Source organism: Oncorhynchus kisutch, linkage group LG7 (genome assembly GCF_002021735.2).
Source record: "Oncorhynchus kisutch isolate 150728-3 linkage group LG7, Okis_V2, whole genome shotgun sequence".
Classification (NCBI taxonomy): Eukaryota; Metazoa; Chordata; class Actinopteri; order Salmoniformes; family Salmonidae; genus Oncorhynchus; species Oncorhynchus kisutch.
The window spans coordinates 47,697,792-47,716,986 of NC_034180.2; the positions used below are offsets into that span (position 1 = coordinate 47,697,792).

The window sequence follows — 19,195 nt, forward strand, 5'->3', positions numbered from 1 at the left end:
TCTTCATTTAAACAGGCGATTCTATAATGCTCACTCTAACCCAGTGTTCTCCTCTCCCTCCTCAGCCATCAAGTCAGTAGTGTCCAGCTCCATGGGAAGTGACAGCACCTTCTTCAAAACCCTGGAGGACCACGTCACCAACCCCGTCCTCTTCATCCCAGAGATGCACCTCTCCAACATGCAGCGCTGTGGCCTGGTAGGTCTCCCTCCTCCCTCATCTACTCCACCCTTCTTTATCTTTCCTTTGGGATTGAGGGATCTTGCAGTTCACCACCACAACAGTGAGTTGAGTCATGTTCCCTGCTATCCCGGGACTGTAGCTCAAGGCTCTGGCACACACAAGGGGGAGGGGGAGGGGGATGGTGTGGGAAAATAAGTTTGTGGGAAAAGTGGGTTGGGATAAGGGAGAGTATCAGGGAAAGTGAGGAGAGGCAGATGCCAAGCTCAGACAATCTAATTGGTGGGCTATTCAGATTCCTCGACTCGAAACTCAAGTCTAGTGTGACTGACACACGGGATAACCTGCAGCAACCTCCACAAAGAGACACACACACCACCTGGCAGACACACCACCTGGCAGACACCACCTGGCAGACACTCACACCTGACAGACACACATACACCTGACAGACTCACACCACCTGGCAGACTCACATACATCTGGCAGACACACTCACACACCTGGCAGACACACATTACCTGGCAGACACACATACACCTGGCAGACACATACACCTGGCAGACTCACATACACATGGCAGACACACTCACACACCTGGCAGACACACATTACCTGGCAGACACACATACACCTGGCAGACTCACATACACCTGGCAGACTCACATACACCTGGCAGACTCACATACACCTGGCAGACTCACATATACCTGGCAGACACACCTACACCTGGCAGACACACATACACATGGCAGACTCACACACACCTGGCAGACTCACACACACCTGGCAGACACATACACCTGGCAGACACACATACACCTGGCAGACACACATACACCTGGCAGACACACTCACACCTGGCAGACACACTTATACCTGGAAGACACACTCACACCTTGCAGACACACATACACCTGGCAGACACACTCACCGAGCCCCCCACTTTTCAGTGTTGTTGACACAAGCCAGTGGAGGTGGTAAGGGCTCCTGTTCTGACAGGCATTTAGTTCCCACAGTCTGGGCTTTAGGGAGTGGGGAGTGGGGAGGGGGAGTGTGTGTGCTCAGTCTTCTACCAAGTGTTAATGCTCCCATACTTACTTGACAGTACAGACATTTTCACTGCTTTAAGAGAGGAAGCTAGGGAGAGATGTTCTCTAATTTAGGATAAAGGTGAAGGGGGTCATTTTCTTTTCTGAGCTCTGAGGGTAGGATGATTTACAAGACTTAGTCCCATAAAACATTCCATCTGTCAAAGAAAATATGTCTTAGAAAATCCCAGTTTCTTAAGAGGGGAGAGAACCGAAAAATCCCCAAACAAATGAACGTTATCGGGATAAAAAATAGTCTGAAAATGTTCTGTCTTATATACAATACAAAATGTGACTCACTGACAGGTTGTGAAACTTTGATATTATTTTATTTCACCTTTATTTAACCAGGTAGGCCAGTTGAGAACAAGTTCTCATTTACAACTGCGACCTGGCCAAGATAAAGCAAAGCAGTGCGACAAAAAACAACAACACAGAATTAAGTCTCTGATAGTTTAGATAGACAGACTTCTGGTCTGGAACCTTTTATCTCTCTGCATCTGCATCCCTTCAGGGTCATGGGAGACCTCTTTAGCAGTGATAATAACATTCCTATTTATGACTGTTCCAGCCATAAAATGGCTGGGATGGGAAATTAAGCAATCAATTCTATAGAGGAACTGTACCTAATGATTGTTCTCTGTGTAGGCTCCTTCCACAACACTTGCAGAGTTGTGGGAAGGACCTCTCGAAGAGAACAATCATTAGGTACAGTTCCTCTATAGAATTTGATTGCTTAATTTCCCATCCCAGCCATTTTATGGCTGGAAACAGTCATAAATAGGAATGTTATTATCACTGCTAAAGAGGTCTCCCATGACCCTGAAGGGATGCAGATGCAGAGAGATAAAAGGTTCCAGACCAGAAGTCTGTCTATCTAAACTATCAGAGACTTAATTCTGTGTTGTTGTTTTTTGTCGCACTGCTTTGCTTTATCTTGGCCAGGTCGCAGTTGTAAATGAGAACTTGTTCTCAACTGGCCTACCTGGTTAAATAAAGGTGAAATAAAATAATATCAAAGTTTCACAACCTGTCAGTGAGTCACATTTTGTATTGTATATAAGACAGAACATTTTCAGACTATTTTTTATCCCGATAACGTTCATTTGTTTGGGGATTTTTCGGTTCTCTCCCCTCTTAAGAAACTGGGATTTTCTAAGACATATTTTCTTTGACAGATGGAATGTTTTATGGGACTAAGTCTTGTAAATCATCCTACCCTCAGAGCTCAGAAAAGAAAATGACCCCCTTCACCTTTATCCTAAATTAGAGAACATCTCTCCCTAGCTTCCTCTCTTAAAGCAGTGAAAATGTCTGTACTGTCAAGTAAGTATGGGAGCATTAACACTTGGTAGAAGACTGAGCACACACACTCCCCCTCCCCACTCCCCACTCCCTAAAGCCCAGACTGTGGGAACTAAATGCCTGTCAGAACAGGAGCCCTTACCACCTCCACTGGCTTGTGTCAACAACACTGAAAAGTGGGGGGCTCGGTGAGTGTGTCTGCCAGGTGTATGTGTGTCTGCAAGGTGTGAGTGTGTCTTCCAGGTATAAGTGTGTCTGCCAGGTGTGAGTGTGTCTGCCAGGTGTATGTGTGTCTGCCAGGTGTATGTGTGTCTGCCAGGTGTATGTGTCTGCCAGGTGTTGTGTGAGTCTGCCAGGTGTGTGTGAGTCTGCCATGTGTATGTGTGTCTGCCAGGTGTAGGTGTGTCTGCCAGGTATATGTGAGTCTGCCAGGTGTATGTGAGTCTGCCAGGTGTATGTGAGTCTGCCAGGTGTATGTGAGTCTGCCAGGTGTATGTGTGTCTGCCAGGTAATGTGTGTCTGCCAGGTGTGTGAGTGTGTCTGCCATGTGTATGTGAGTCTGCCAGGTGTATGTGTCTGCCAGGTGTATGTGTGTCTGCCAGGTAATGTGTGTCTGCCAGGTGTGTGAGTGTGTCTGCCAGATGTATGTGAGTCTGCCAGGTGGTGTGAGTCTGTCAGGTGTATGTGTGTCTGTCAGGTGTGAGTGTCTGCCAGGTGGTGTCTGCCAGGTGGTGGTGTCTGCCAGGTGGTGTGTGTGTCTCTTTGTGGAGGTTGCTGCAGGTTATCCCGTGTGTCAGTCACACTAGACTTGAGTTTCGAGTCGAGGAATCTGAATAGCCCACCAATTAGATTGTCTGAGCTTGGCATCTGCCTCTCCTCACTTTCCCTGATACTCTCCTTATCACCAACCACTTTTCCCACAAACTTATTTTCCCACACCATCCCCCTCCCCCTCCCCCTTGTGTGTGCCAGAGCCTTGAGCTACAGTCCCGGGATAGCAGGGAACATGACTCAACTCACTGTTGTGGTGGTGAACTGCAAGATCCCTCAATCCCAAAGGAAAGATAAAGAAGGGTGGAGTAGATGAGGGAGGAGGGAGACCTACCAGGCCACAGCGCTGCATGTTGGAGAGGTGCATCTCTGGGATGAAGAGGACGGGGTTGGTGACGTGGTCCTCCAGGGTTTTGAAGAAGGTGCTGTCACTTCCCATGGAGCTGGACACTACTGACTTGATGGCTGAGGAGGGAGAGGAGAACACTGGGTTAGAGTGAGCATTATAGAATCGCCTGTTAAATGAAGACCTAAAGGGCTTGTTTTCCCCGGGTGCTTTTTAGTCTATGAGTAGGGTTTACCTGAGTCTGGGAGACTGTCTCTATGACATTGTAATGCTTGTGAGTCTGAATTATCCTCTTTAAAAGGTAGAACAGGTACTGAATAATAACACTTCATACAGGTGGGGATAAATCCAAAAATGCCAATTTGGTTAGAAACGCATGGGGTCTTAAATGACAATCACAGACTGGGAATGCAGGATGTATTTCCTGCTTGTCTGTTTCACTGGATTTAGTCAGACTATTTCAACCATGTAATGGAGTGGAGATGGACTTGTGAAGGCAAGCCTCATGATAAAATAACTTGATGAAAGCAGATACCCAACCTGTAATTAAATTACTTATTTCCATATTCTAACACGCTGACCACACCGCTTGTGTTTCTTGCACGAGTGTTGCAAAAATAAATGTACACGTTATTCAATAATAGAATCCAAACAGCACACACGCCCGTGCGACAACGAACTTCTACGTAGCCAGGCCCTAAAATAGAACTTGGTTTTATGTTTGCCACTTGAGGCGCTGCAAGTCCCGCCTCTCTCATTTTCTCAATTGGTTTTTAGGAGGTCCACACTCCAATGCAGTTGGTTGTAGTAAAGCACCTTAAAGTTGGTTGCCAACTGCCATATAAAGTCCACAGAAGAAGATTGAAGGAGAAGAGATTACTATAAACACATTTTGACCTTTTACCTGTGGATTAATTATTGGAGTAGAGAACAGACGATTTTGTGTGGCTCAAAATTCTACAAAGATCCAGGAAACAAAAGGACTTTGAGCATTTCATGTAAAATATGTTTATATCCCAGGACAAATTAGCTAGGCAACAGCTAGCAACAGCTAGCGAGCTAATTGTCCATGAATGTTATGTGTTTCGACCTGGACCAAAATTAATGTTGTTGGTTCAGAGTTATTTTTGATATTTCATCCTGCGTGTCCTGATCGCGTCTGGTGTGGATGAACAACATCAACATGTGCACAATGGCGCGCGTGGGCGCATGCACATGCCCGTCATAGACAGCATGTTGGACACCGTTAGATGTCTCCTGGGGTTTACATCTGTCATTGGGTTAGTGTTTGTGTGCGGATGTCGCTTGTTATTATTTTTCTAACAAGACAGTGTCTGAAGAAGTCTTACTTTTGGAGTCGATGACAGTTTTGCCTCTCCTCTTGCTCCTCTTCCTGTCCTCATCCCTCATCTTCCTCTCTGCACCCTGAGGAGAAAGACCCAGACACACATGGTCACAACTCTTCTCTGACAATTGAATTCCTCATTTTACTAACCAGTCAGCCATTCAACAATGTGTTTATTAGAGAAGAAGCAGCAATAAAATATCAGATTTTATGTCATGGTTGACCTAGCCTGACTAGCAATGTAGTCCGGTCACACCGCTCCACCTCATCACATTGAGATACAGCGGGTTAGAGGGACAACAGTGATGACGGAACACTCATTCACCAGCTGCTAAACCAGTTTGTTTGGCTTGTGTGTCAATGAGCGGCCCGACACATTATCACTCCACTGTGTCAAAACAGCTAGTGGCAACGGATGACACATCCCAAAATGTGGATAGATTGAAAACATTATACATGGCCATAGGGGCATTTGACGACAACTATCAGATTTCAAGCCAACAATGGGATCAATGACTAGGTCTGTCAGACGTAGGTTCAACTTATGAACCAGACATCTGAGATTAAATCATCTGTTTTCGTCACCTGCACAGCTTTAGGTCATAAACTAGAGATACAGTAACTGTATAGGACTTAGTACCAAACCTTGGGGGATACCACTAAATATATATTGTAAAGCATACAGTGCATTCGGAAAGCATTCAGACCCCTTGACTTTTTCCACATTTGTTATGTAATAGCCTTATTCTAAAATTAATTATTTAGTTTTCCTCATCAATCTATACACAATGCCCCATAAAAACAAGTTTAGACATTTTTGCAAATGCATTAAAAAAAATTGAAATATCACATTTACGTAAGTATTCAGGCCCATTTACTCAGTACTTTGTTGAAGCACCTTTGGCAGCGATCACAGCCATTTTCAGGTCTCTCCAGAGATGTTCGATTGGGTTTTTCAAGTCCGGCCTCTGGCTGGGCCACTCAGAGACTTGTCCCAAAGCCACTCCTGCGTTGTCTTGGCTGTGTGCTTAGGGTTATTGTCCTGTTGGAAGGTAAACCTTCATCCCAGTCTGAGGTCCTGAGCAGTTTTTCATCAAGGATCTCTCTGTACTTTGCTCCATTCATCTTTCCCTTGATCCTGATTAGTCTCCCAGTCCCTGCTGCAGAAAAACATCCCCACAGCATGATGCTGCCACCACCATGTTTCACCATAGGGATGGTGCCAGGTTTCCTCTTGACGTGATGCTTGGCATTCAGGCCAAAGAGTTCAATCTTGGTTTCATCAAACCAGAGAATCACCTAAAGGACTCTCACGGTCTGAGAGTGGCCAGACTGTGCCTTTTGACAAACTCCAAGTGGGCTGTCATGTGCCTTTTACTGAGGAGTGGCTTCCGTCAGGCCACTCTACTATAAAGCCCTGATTGATGGAGTATTGCAGAGATGTGGTAGAAACATCTCAAGGATGATCAATGGAAACAAGATGCATCTGAGCTCCATTTCCAGTCTCGTAAAAAAGGGTCTGAATATTTATGTAAATAAATGTTTTTTAAATATATTTGCAAACATTTCTAGAAACCTTTTTCCGCTTTGTCATTATGGGGTATTGTGTGTAGATTGTTGAGGAAAACATGTATGTACGTAACAAAGTGGAAACAGGTAAAGGGGTCTGAATACTTTCCAAATGCACTGCACATTACACATCTATAAGCCCGTTGGAAAAAAAATTACATTTGAGATAGAGATCTTTACTGACCTTATCACAGAAGATTTTGACCTGGACAGCAGCTCTGTGGATGAGGCGGTTGGTGCCGGTGCTGAAATCATAGGTGTCGATCTGGAGGTTGAGAGGAAGCCCCTTCACCCCCTTCTGAGAGGAGAAGTCTGTACTCAGAGAGTTAATGCCAATGTACACCTGGAGAGAGGAGAGAGGAGAATAGGGGTAAATATGATATCAGACAAGGAAACGTTCAGTATTAATACTGGTTTCAAAGAAACGAATAAAGATCACACATCACAGGCACAACACCTCACCCCTATGTTACCTACTTTTTGTGTGTGTGTACTGACATGTATGTGTAACCGATTGATACACACGCAAACTACATGTTAATGTATTTTGTCCGTTATGTGTCGGACCCCAGTAAGACCAACTGTCGCTAATAGAGATCCTGATCAATTTTTAAAAAATGTGAGGACATTCTAGAACTGTTATGGTGCCCTTTAAAAAAAAAGGTCCTTGAGTTGTATTGAGAACCTTGAAAAATCATTAAACCATTTACGCAATTCGCAATTGCTTCACTACTGTTCTATTCAATGTCATATAACGAGAAGTGACAAAGAGAGGTCGCGTGAGTGTGGGCGGCTGGCTGCCCTTTCACCAATGAGGTGTGACTGAGAGAAAATAAAAAAGATTGAGTGACAAGCATAGACACATCTCTGATCAGGAAGAAGTGTGGAGACAGAAAAAGCTTAACAAATCAAAAACTAGGAATCTATGGACACGTGTTGTGATGACACCGTTTTGGCTTGGCAACTCTCCAATCTAAAACGTGCGGACGTTCAGTGTAACAGAAAAGCTTTTAATGTTTCCACTATGGCTGTGTCTTGGTAAGGTTTCAGGATATAAGAGGCCCTGATTTTAACAGACTTGTTCTGGGTAAAATTAGATTAACTAGTATATCACTGGTTGTGACAACAGGTGCCTTCAGTGTTGAAATGAGCTTTACTCTCTCATTCCTTCCAACCTGTCCTTTCCTTTCTCCCTCTCCCCCTCTCTCTCTCCGTTCTCCCTCTCTCCGTTCTCCCTCTCTCCGTTCTCCCTCTCCCTCTCTCCACCTGCAGGGAGTTTCACTGCCTCACCCCTATGGGCGTGAGCAGATTGCAGTAAGCGCTCTCGACGTGTCGCTCTTGCCTTGTGGTGACAGGCGCCCCGGGGCGGCCGCATGCCAGGGATTCCTCCCCTCCCAACCCACAGCGCTCCCTCATCGCCCCATTTCAGCTCAACGGATAGCGTGGCTAGATAAATAATAGGGCTGTTCCTAGCACTGTGACTTTATCTGTCAGTGTGTGTGTGTGTGTGTGTCAGCGTGTGTGTATCAGCGTGTGTGCGTGTGTGTGCGTGTGTGTGTGCGTGTGTGTGTCAGCGTGTGTGTGTGTCAGTGTGTGTGTGTCAGAGTGTGTTTTTCCAGTTTCCTGGCTGCGCTTACCTTCCCTTCCTCGTTGGGGTTCCAAATGAAAGACAGAGCATTGAAGGCCACCTCTTCCACATGGCTGATGCCACTGAACACCTCTTTGTAGTCAGCTAGAAGACAGATAGAAAGATATTGATATAAGGAAAATAAAGTGGTTATCTGCTCTGACAAGATCCAGGCTTATGAAAGAAACCAGATTGTGGTTTTCTGTTCTGAGTAGATACAGGCTTACGAAAAGAAGCAACAACTACTAATAAAACCTTCCAGTCATTGACATGTGTTGTTTTAAATGTAGAGCTAAGGCAAATTCCTGTTGCTGATCCTATGCATGTGTTTATGTGTACATGGTAAAGGTTGTATACCGATGTCAATGACCCTCTGCTTAACGGTCGGCTGCCTTGCGTGCCAGTGATTCCAGCACCTCAGCTGGATCTCTGCACTCTTATCATTCTCAAACACCGCCATGACCACCGTCTGGAGAAAGAGAGAGAGAGAGAGAGAGGGGCCATCAGACAAGGTACATTTTGTGTAGGTTGTGTGCATCGCCAACTCTGAGAAAGGCAAACTACTGGGCACGTTTCATTCGCAACGGCTTGTGTTTTCTCTTTTCACCAGAGAAAAGAGAGAGGGCTGTCACGCAGACCTTTAGCTCCTCCCCCTGTTCTCCCTCTCGGCCTGACTAACTGGCTGACACGCATTGGGTTTGGCCCCGCCAGACGAAATATGTGTTGGCCCCGAACACTGAGCCTGGCGTAACTCCAAAACCAAAATCACTCATCACAAGAAGAGAGAACAACGTTCCCACCCTGCTCCGTCTACCATGACAGTCAACAATGGTGAGGAGAGGGGACTTTTTGAAAGAACATACTTTTCCTGGGGTTGTGTCAAATAGAACATCCTCTGGTGAGAGGAACTGTCCTCTTGGGTGATGTCATCAAAGCTCGACTCACCTTGACTTTGTTGGAGGACGGGCTGTCCACCCCCTGTAGGGAGATAGGGTAGAACTGGCCCTTGTTGAGGTAAACCATGGGCAGCTGGGACGACTTGTGCTGGGTGGCTTGAGGGGCTCCCAAAACGAACTGGAAATCATTCCTGGAGACAGAATGGTAACGGTCAGCATTATGTTTAGCCATTTGAATATTACTGCCATTGCTTTGCGAGTTATACACAGCAATGTAATGATATTCATTACCTTTAGCCTTATTTAATTAGCATTTTCGATACTTGGGCGTAGCTCAGCACAGGTGTTCTAATTTGATTTGATTCCCAGGGCACATAGCTACCTGTATCTCTCTGGAGGGGAGTTGGTGTAGGAGTCAGAGTACACTGGACTGGGCTGCTTGGTAAAGGGATCACTGTAGGGTAGAGCCTGCTTCAGAGGAACACAATAAAAAAGTAATGAGGAGATGGAATGTGAAAAAGAAAGAGAGGAAAACTAGAAGGGGAGAAGTTGCCAGAGATTAAAATGTACAAATAAACAAGATGGCTGCTCTGGTTAGAACAGTAAGCTTACCTCAGCGGTGGCCTCAGGGAAGGCTGTCTCTGTGGGCCACTTCTGGGAGAGCAGGGAGTCAAACATGTTGTTGATGGCCTGCTTGTCGTAGGTGTCGGCGCTGGAGTTTTGAGGGACAGAGGGAGGGCAGAGGGACGACAGCTTGCTGTTGAGGTCCAGCGCCTCCTGGGGGTGGCTGGAAGAAACGTTGATGATGTTGGTAGGCGTCTCCAGGGAGACCAGCTCGGGGGAGGAGCCACTCAGTGTCCTGGGTTGGGGGGGGGGGGGTTTAGATACAATACCAACCCAATTAGCCACTCCTTTGATTGACACTCAATTAAAAAATGGAGATGTTTGATAAACAAAACTCTTCTGAGAAACACTGATTGTCAATTGAACTGCCCTTCCTTCAAAAAAATTCCAGCTATTTTATACAGTAGCCTGTACAGCAGCACACATACACACAGTTCCCGACATAAAATGTGTTAAAGTCAATAAGAATGAATAAAGCCAGTGTAGTTCTCAGAGTCCACTGAGCACACAGTGCTACTGAAAGTGAACTAAAGAAAGCTGGGTGGGAACTGTTTACCGCCTAATCCCAATATTTCTTCCCCTCTTTCTTTATTTGAGTTTTGTCTAAAAGGGACTGACTGCCGTGTTTGACGGGACAACAGCGTGGCCACCGACGGCCATTTTTCAACCCAGACAAAAGAGAGGGTGAGAGAGAGGGAGAGCTGGGGCTGCTTCTCCTCCTTTGTGAGTCAGAGACAGTGTTGTTCAGGGGTGGCAAGAGGAGGAGTACCACAGCCCATAATCCCTTGGGGTTCTGTTTGACAGGGGGATTAGCCACAAGCTCACCCAACTCTGACCTTGCCAAAGCCTTGCCCTTTTTCTGCAGCTTGACTCCATGACATAGGAACTCCCAATACCACCCGGGTTCCACTTAAAAAATCCCTTTACCATCCGATCTTCCCCATACCCCTTTAGTGTCTGCCTCTACGGTTTGATTGACAGGTGAAATTATCTTGGCCTTTAACCTGATCGCTCAATCAAGTCTATACTCTTGGTAGTGTAAACAATTGCTTAGATATCATCTTTTTTTTCTTTTTTTTTGAGGGGTGGATCAGCTAAATATGGCGGAAAGAATATTGGTTCCATCAATGTAATTGTCTGCATCATTTCCAATCCCCCATATTTTTGGGGTAGATATATATATACACATACACACATGCATACATATACACATATATACATACACATACCTATATAGACATACATATACACATATATACATACACATACCTATATAGACATACATATACACATATATACATACACATACCTATATAGACATACATATACACATATATACATACACATACCTATATAGACATACATATACACATATATACATACACATACCTATATAGACATACATATACACATATATACATACACATACACACATGCATACATATACACATATATACATACACATACCTATATAGACATACATACTATTTAAAAGAATATACCTTTATTATTATTCCCAACCCTTCCGCCGATCCCCCAATTGGAGTAAACTAATAAACACTTCTGCTTCTACCTTCAATCCAGACATCTTATACACACTCTACAGACACAGTCTACTTTACAATAGTTCTCTTGTTTGTTCTTAGTCCTTCTTCTATTTCTGATGTCCATCCAGTTAGATTTCTATTTGTAACTGTGCTATTTCACAAAAGGTCTGAACATTTATACATTTTACAGACCCCGTGTGTTCTACATGTTTTGTCTTGCTATTAGTCCCACCCTTCAGCTCCACTCAACCTCTCCCATCTGTCTCTCAACATCATCCAGTCCCACCCTTCAGCTCCACTCAACCTCTCCCATCTGTCTCTCAACATCATCCAGTCCCACCCTTCAGCTCCACTCAACCTCTCCCATCTGTCTCTCAACATCATCCAGTCCCACCCTTCAGCTCCACTCAACCCCTCCCATCTGTCTCTCAACATCATCCAGTCCCACCCTTCAGCTCCACTCAACCCCTCCCATCTGTCTCTCAACATCATCCAGTCCCACCCTTCAGCTCCACTCAACCATCTGTCTCTCAACATCATCCAGTCCCACCCTTCAGCTCCACTCAACCTCTCCCATCTGTCTCTCAACATCATCCAGTCCCACCCTTCAGCTCCACTCAACCCCTCCCATCTGTCTCTCAACATCATCCAGTCCCACCCTTCAGCTCCACTCAACCTCTCCCATCTGTCTCTCAACATCATCCAGTCCCACCCTTCAGCTCCACTCAACCCCTCCCATCTGTCTCTCAACATCATCCAGTCCCACCCTTCAGCTCCACTCAACATCATCCATTTTGGATTTCTATTTGACATATATTTTCCAGATATCAATCTTACCTCTCTGGCTTGTACATACTGCTGCCTCGGCTGCATGCAACCATTTTCTGTTCTTTGGGTGTCTGTGAACATGAGAGACAACAGTGAGCTGTTTCTGTACAACACATCCAAAGGAGACAGGTTGAACTTAAACGGGTGGTATAACACACACACACACACACTACCTTGCACTGGTCGTAGGTAAGTAGGCTGTCTGTGTAGGCCCAGGAGTCCATGATGAGGTTACTGTAACACTGGTAGTTGAAACTCTCGTTCTGAAGGACCAATCCCAGAGTCCTGCAGCACACAGACCAGGAGAAACATGAATAAAGTCACATGATTTAAAAAAAAAGGCTTCACATTCTGAATAACACATTAGAGTGAAGGAGGTAGCACTTTTTTTGGCATGTTTTGGCTATGGGAAGTGCCTCTGCGTATGTTAACTTTTGTAGTAGAAATGCAAGACTTAATGCTGTGAGTGTCTGCATGCTAATAACAACCTTAAGCACTGCACATACTTGCCCCTGGGCTAGGAGGACGGTTTCGATTGCAAAACCACAGATCTTAATAAGATATTTGCTGCTCACTGCGTACAGTAGATACCAGAGAAGCTCAACATACTAGGGGCCAAGAGCTCAACCACACACAAGTATGCCTTGCATAATAACCTCAAAATAATTACGTTCACTAGAACTCAATCACATTATCAGTTACCTCAGAACAGTATGTTTTTTTATATTTTTTTATGAAAATAAGTAACATTTTTGTTATAAGCCTTTTCCCTCCAGGGGGCCATAGGGTTGTAGTGACTTCTTAAGTACAAAGGTTAGGATCCGAGCTGTCAGCTGTCTGGAAGGCTCTGGGTAGCCAACAGTCCAGACACAAAACATGGGATTTAGGGGAAGGATCAGTAACTCCTTAGGATAAACAGAAAGAAAATTGGGATTTTTTTTGGGGGGGGGGATATCCTGGCTACTGAGGATGGAGTAAGCTTCCTGTAAGTTGACCTGGAGTGGCCAGTGTGCAAACAGAGAAGGTTTACCTATGAGCTAACACATAATGTGCTGACAACAAAAGGAAGACTTCAGGCATTGACATCCTACGGTGTTTGACCAGGAGTGAGAGAATCACAATAAGGGCGTATTAGCAGAAAATAATGTTGTATTATCACTGTCCTTCCACACCTCTTAAGATTCCTATACAATTGTTTACTAAAAAATGCCTTCTCTCAAAACTACAGCCCACCACTGCAAAGACTGATAACAGACACCTGTTGTAAGATACACCTGCCTCTCCCCTCTACAGACACTCACCTGCCTCAGTGTACATTAACACCACAACATTCCATTAGCTACTCTTCCCCTTACAAAGATTAAGGTGCCGTTTTGAAACTGCAGTAAAAGTGCAGTAACTCCAGTCGACTGTGGTATTTTGGACACAGTAATTGCAGTATAACTGCATTGTACTGCAGTTATACTGCAAAATTATTGCAGTAAAAAAGAAAAACGTTTTTTTGGGGGGACACAATATTTGCTGCAAACTACAGTTATCCTGTACTCTGACTGCAATCTTTTTGCGTAAGGGCCTTTCTCTAAATACTGCTCAATACAAATGTTACAATAGAGAATCTCTGTCTCGAGTTTCACCACTACATTATATAATTCAACGCATTCTCCAAGACATTCAGGAGGCGGGTACCAGTTTCCCTTTCCCCCATTGTGTGTTGTACCCCTTAGGTTAGTGTCAACACTGCCTATGACAGGCCAGTTTAAACCACGAGTCCCTATAAATACACAACATAGCAGGGGGACATCGAAAGTGTGTGTGTGTGTGTGTGTGTGTGTGTGTGTGTGTGTGTGTGTGTGTGTGTGTGTGTGTGTGTGTGTGTGTGTGTGTGTGTGTGTGTGTGTGTGTGTGTGTGTGTGTGTATCAGGTTCTCCACTAAATATACTTTTGGTAAAAACCACCTTTCACATGATGGTCTCATTGCACAACATAGAGAAACAGAGGTAGAGAAGAGAGGGCATGAGTGCCCTGAATTTCTCCTCCCCTCTCTCTCAGGAAGTGAAGGTAACTCTTACTGTTCAACAGAAGATGATGAATGGACAAGTCAGCACTTGCATCATAATCTATTCTGGCCCTCAGCAGAAAATAAAAGGTAGACTGTTGCAGAACCAAAAGCAGCTACAGCCAAAAGAGCCTTACATCAATCCAACCAAAAGATGCACTTATGTCACGTTCATGCAGTAGTCGTAGAAAACAAAAGGTGATCCGGAGTTTCCCACTAGGAGAAACAATCAATAGGAAGCTCTACGCAAATAACTTACTTACATTTTAACCCGGAGGTTCCGAGTTTCCGATAGCACGTGAATGCGGCAATAACATATTAGACTGTCTAATACAATTGGTTGCATTTTACCTTAGCAGGTATACACCACAAGACAAGTCCAAACTCATTTCCCTTAAGGAACACATTCTTGCCCCAGAACACCCCCCTTTAAACCCTTTAAAACATAGCATGTCCTCAGAGAACCATGTAAAGAAGTTGTCAACTTACTCAATCTCTTTGGTCATGACTCCTTTCCAAGACAGCAGAGTTTAGGTTCCTCTGGGTATAGACTCCTCTAGTGGGTGTGGGTGTTGTCTGTCTTAGCAGAGAGAGTGAGCCTGTTTTGAATCCTGTCCTCACCAGCTCCCCACATTTATTTCATGCTGACAGGTAGCTTCCCTCACTCGCGCCTGATTGGCCGAGGGCTCCTGAGACAGGTGCCTGATAGGACAGGTGTAGAGGGGTTAACTGTTTCAGTGCTGATGAAACACAGGTGTGAGTGGCGGGTACTTAGCAGGACAATCCGGGGAGATGTTTCACACATCTCATTAGGAGTGAAAGAAAAGAGATTGGTTTCTCCAGGCTGTGAAATGATTCTTATTGAAAGTGAGAAAACAAATAGTTTTTTTCAGGAACTATGCTTTAAAATGGCAATAGAATTCAGTATCGTTATACAGTGTTGAGAAAAAATGTACTGGTGCCATGGTGCCCTTATTTGCCTGGATCAGTGTTCGCAATTGTTTTTGACTAAACTATTTGATGGGAGTAGTTGAGAGTAGTAGATATTTGGATACTTTATATTTGGATAGGATTTGAAAGGATTTGTTTCATTGCATATTGAATGATCCACAAGAGCAACATAATTAAGATGATCATATCTGGTCCTTATAAAGAAACAAAAGACCATACCCATAATTTCAAGTTGGTATACCGGTACATCCATGTTCATTTATTTAATGAGCATGAGTTCTTTCTGCTGTTTAAAATGTTTTAACAATTATAGTAGGATTTTTTTAGGGTTTGGATTTTACATTTCAATGTAGATAAAACTAAAATATGTCATCTTTCAAATCCGTGAAAATTCACAATTCTCAAAGTAAATACATCTTTACATACTTCACATTTTAATATAGAACATCACATACATGGTTTATTTTATATATTGTATTTCTGTATGGGATCTGCCCATATAGCAGAAACCAAACTATGGAGATGGTAAGACATACATTACTTCCTCCTTTCACAATAAGTTATGAATTGAGTCACCCACAGGATGCCGTGTTCTTTTAAGGATCTTCTCCAATTGTTACAAGGATAAGGCTCTTCCAGGCAAACTTCTTCCACCCACCTTCCTTCCCTTTTACAGAACCAAGAAGAAGGATATCGCCATCTGGGCCCAGATTCACAAAACACGTCTTATGCAAAAACTCAAGAAGCTAAAAACTAAGTTTATAGGATAGTTCATAAATGCAATTCCTCAACAATATCTTAAGATTTTATGATTTTCTTACAAACGTTTAAAATATTGTCTTATTATTCATCTTAAAATGTGTGTTGCTAGTAAATCAACTTAGCTAGCTATCTAGCTGGCAATGGCAATCATCTTTCAGATTAAGTTTGTGTGAATTAAACATGTTAGATTGCTTTCAAGAGCTTATTCTCTCACTGCCCAGAGTTTAGGACAAGGGTTTAGCTATCTTGGAATTAAGAACAAATCCAATAACTTTATTTTCAAAATTTCAATTTCTTCTTCACTTTTTTGCTGAAGGAGAAACATAAGAAATATTGCAATAACATTTCCAACAACCTTTTTAGCAACTTTGCTTAACTTTCTTCACAAGTCTATAGTTGTATGTATCTGGGCCCTGGCCAGTATCTAGTGTAGGAGTGCTGATGTAGGATCAGTTTTGCCTTTTAGATCACAGTGAATATGATTATACGTATAGGGGGGAACTGCCTAGCATGTGCTACATGTTTTAACTTTTTTTAACCAGGTGTATCCTGTACAATAAAAATGAAGTTATTGTATTATATATCCTTGAATGTGCAGGTTTGTCCAAACTTTTGACTGGTACTGTAATATATATATATATTACCAGTCAAAAGTTAAACCTGCACATTCAAGGATTTTTCTTTATTTTTACTATTTTCTACATTGTAGAATAATAGTGAAGACATTAAAACTATGAAACAACAATTATGGAATCATGTAGTAACCAAAAAAGTGTTAAACAAATCAAAATATATTTTATATTTGAGATACTTCAAAGTAGAAACCCTTTGCCTTGATGACAGCTTTGCACACTCTTGGCATTCTCTCAACCAGCTCCACCTGGAATGCTTTTCCAACAGTCTTGAAGGAGTTCCCGCATATGCTGAACACTTGTTGGCTGATTTTCCTTCACTCTACGATCCAACTCATCCCAAACCATCTCAATTGGGTTGAGGTCAGGTGATTGTGGAAGCCAGGTCATCTGATGAATCACTCTCCTTCTTGGTAAAATAGCCCTTACACAGCCTGGAGGTGTGTTGGGTCATTGTCCTTTTGAAAAACAAATGATAGTCCCACTAAGTGGGATGGCGTAACGCTGCAGAATGCTGTGGCAGCCATGCTGGTTAAGTGTGCCTTGAATTCTAAATAAATCACAAACAGTGTCACCGGCAAAGCACCCCCACACCATCCCACCTCCTCCTCCATGCTTCACAGTGGGAACCACATATCCGGAGATCATCCATTCACCTCAAATCAAATCAAAATCAAATAATTTTTATTTGTCACATACACGTGTTTAGCTGGTGTAGCAAAATGCTTGTGCTTCTAGCTCCGACAGTGCAGTAATATCTAACAAGTAATATCTAACAGTTTCACAACATATACCCAAAATACATGTAAGTCTAAGTAAGGAATGGATTAAGGATATCTATACATATATTTCAGAGAGGCATTGGACTAAGATACAGTGGCATAGTATAGAATACAGTATATACATATGAGATGGGTGTTTCAATATTTACACACAATTAAAGTGACTAAGATACCATAGAACAGTTTATACATATGAGATGAGTAATGCGAGATACGGAGACATTATTAAAGTGGCTCGTGTTTCATTTCCTTAAAGTGGCCTGTGACTCCTAATCTATGTCTATAGGCAGCAGCCTCTGATGTGCTGGAGATGGCTGTTTATCAATCAGTGGTGTAGTATAGAATACAAAACTGTGTATACATGTGAGATGGGTGATGCAATATGTAAACACAATTTAAAAGTGACTAAGATACTGTGTAGAGCACAGTTTATACATGTGAGATGAGTAATGCGAGATGCGGAAACATTACCCTTAAGGATCCGCCCCCTTTTTTTTCTATTTTCGCCTAAAATGACCCAAATCTAACTGCCTGTAGCTCAGGCCCTGAAGCAAGGATATGCATATTCTTGATGCCATTTGAAATGAAACACTTTGAAGTTTGTGGAAATGTGAAATTAATGTAGGAGAATGTAACACATTAGATCTGGTAAAAGATAATACAAAGAAAAAGCCAACCATTTAAGCTTTCTGCCAATATCCAATATTTCTTTGTCCTTGGAAATGTTCTTGTTACTTACAACCTTATGCTAATCGCATTAGCGCACATTAGCTCAACCGTCCCGTGGGTGGGACACCGATCTGTAGAGATCTTTAAGAGGTTTTAAAGTAGCTAGTGATCCATTTCTAAAAGTGGTCAGAGATTTCTAATCTATGTCTATAGGCAGTCACCTCTGATGTGCTGGAAATGGCTGTTTAGCAGCCTGATGGCCTTGAGATAGAAACTATTTTTCAGTCACTCGGTCCCAGCTTTGATACACCTGTACTGACCTTGCCTTCTGGATGAACAGGCAGTGGCTTGGGTGGTTGACGTCCTTGATGATATTTTTGCCTTCCTATGGCATCGAGTGCTGTAGGTGTCCAGGAGGGTGGGAAGTTTGACCCCAGTAATGCGTTGGACAGGCCACACAGTTGAAGTACCAGGCGGTGATACAGCCTGACAGGATGCTCTCAATTGTGCATCTGTAAAAGTTTGTGAGGGTTTTAGGTGTTAAGCCAACATTTTTTTGCCTCCTGAGGTTGAATAGGCGCTGTTACATCTTCTTCACCACACTGTCTGTGTGGGTGGAACATTTAAATTTGTCAATGATGTGTATCCCGAGGAACTTAAAACTTTCCACCTTCTTCACTGAGGTCCCATCGATGTGGATAGGGGGGTGCTCCCTCCACTGTTTCCTGAAGTCCACGATCATTACCTTAGTTTTGTTAACATTGAGTGAGAGCCCTCACCTCTTTCCTGTAGGCGGTCTCATCATTGTTGGTAATCAAGCCTACTACTTTTCTGTCGTCTGCAAACTTGATGATTGATTTGGAGGCGTGCATGGCCACGCAATCATGGGTGTACAGGAGAGGGCTGAGCACGCAGCCTTGTGGGGCCCCAGTGTTGAGGATCAGCGAAGAGGAGGTGTTGTTTCCTACCTTCACCACCTGGGGGCGACCTGTCAGGAAGTCCAGGACCCAGTTGGACAGGGTGGGGTTCAGCCCCAGGGCCTCGAGCTTGATGATGAGCTTGGAAGGTACTATGGTGTTGAATGCTAAGCTATAGTCAATGAACAGCATTCTTACATAGGTATTCCTCTTGTCCAGATGGGTGGCGATTGTATCGTCTGTGGATCTATTGGGTCGGTAAGCAAATTGAAGTGGGTCTAGGGTGTAAGGTAAGGTGG

General features: G+C 43.6%; 1 protein-coding gene across 1 annotated transcript; it reads right to left on the bottom strand.

The window, feature by feature from the left end:
- Nucleotides 1–3,499: 3,499 nt before the first annotated feature.
- On the bottom strand, nucleotides 3,500–14,783 carry LOC116374597 (grainyhead-like protein 3 homolog). The gene is made up of 11 exons (XM_031828086.1): nucleotides 14,673–14,783; nucleotides 12,301–12,412; nucleotides 12,137–12,198; nucleotides 9,741–9,987; nucleotides 9,511–9,599; nucleotides 9,178–9,319; nucleotides 8,590–8,701; nucleotides 8,243–8,337; nucleotides 6,790–6,948; nucleotides 5,041–5,116; nucleotides 3,500–3,810 (listed from the first exon to the last, which is right to left on the bottom strand). Exons 1-11 carry the CDS (start codon nucleotides 14,687–14,689, stop codon nucleotides 3,500–3,502), a joined length of 1,422 nt encoding a protein of 473 aa, XP_031683946.1. The 5' UTR covers nucleotides 14,690–14,783.
- Between the last annotated feature and the right edge of the window lie 4,412 nt (nucleotides 14,784–19,195).

What these genes read in the sequence shown, in the direction of transcription:
- LOC116374597 (XM_031828086.1), bottom strand. An exon ending in AGTATGTACAAGCCAGAGAG is followed by an intron (nt 9,988 to 12,136) that starts GTAAGATTGATA and finishes CCCCCAACCCAG; the next exon opens with GACACTGAGTGGCTCCTCCC. An exon ending in ACCCCAACGAGGAAGGGAAG is followed by an intron (nt 6,949 to 8,242) that starts GTAAGCGCAGCC and finishes TCCTCTCTCCAG; the next exon opens with GTGTACATTGGCATTAACTC.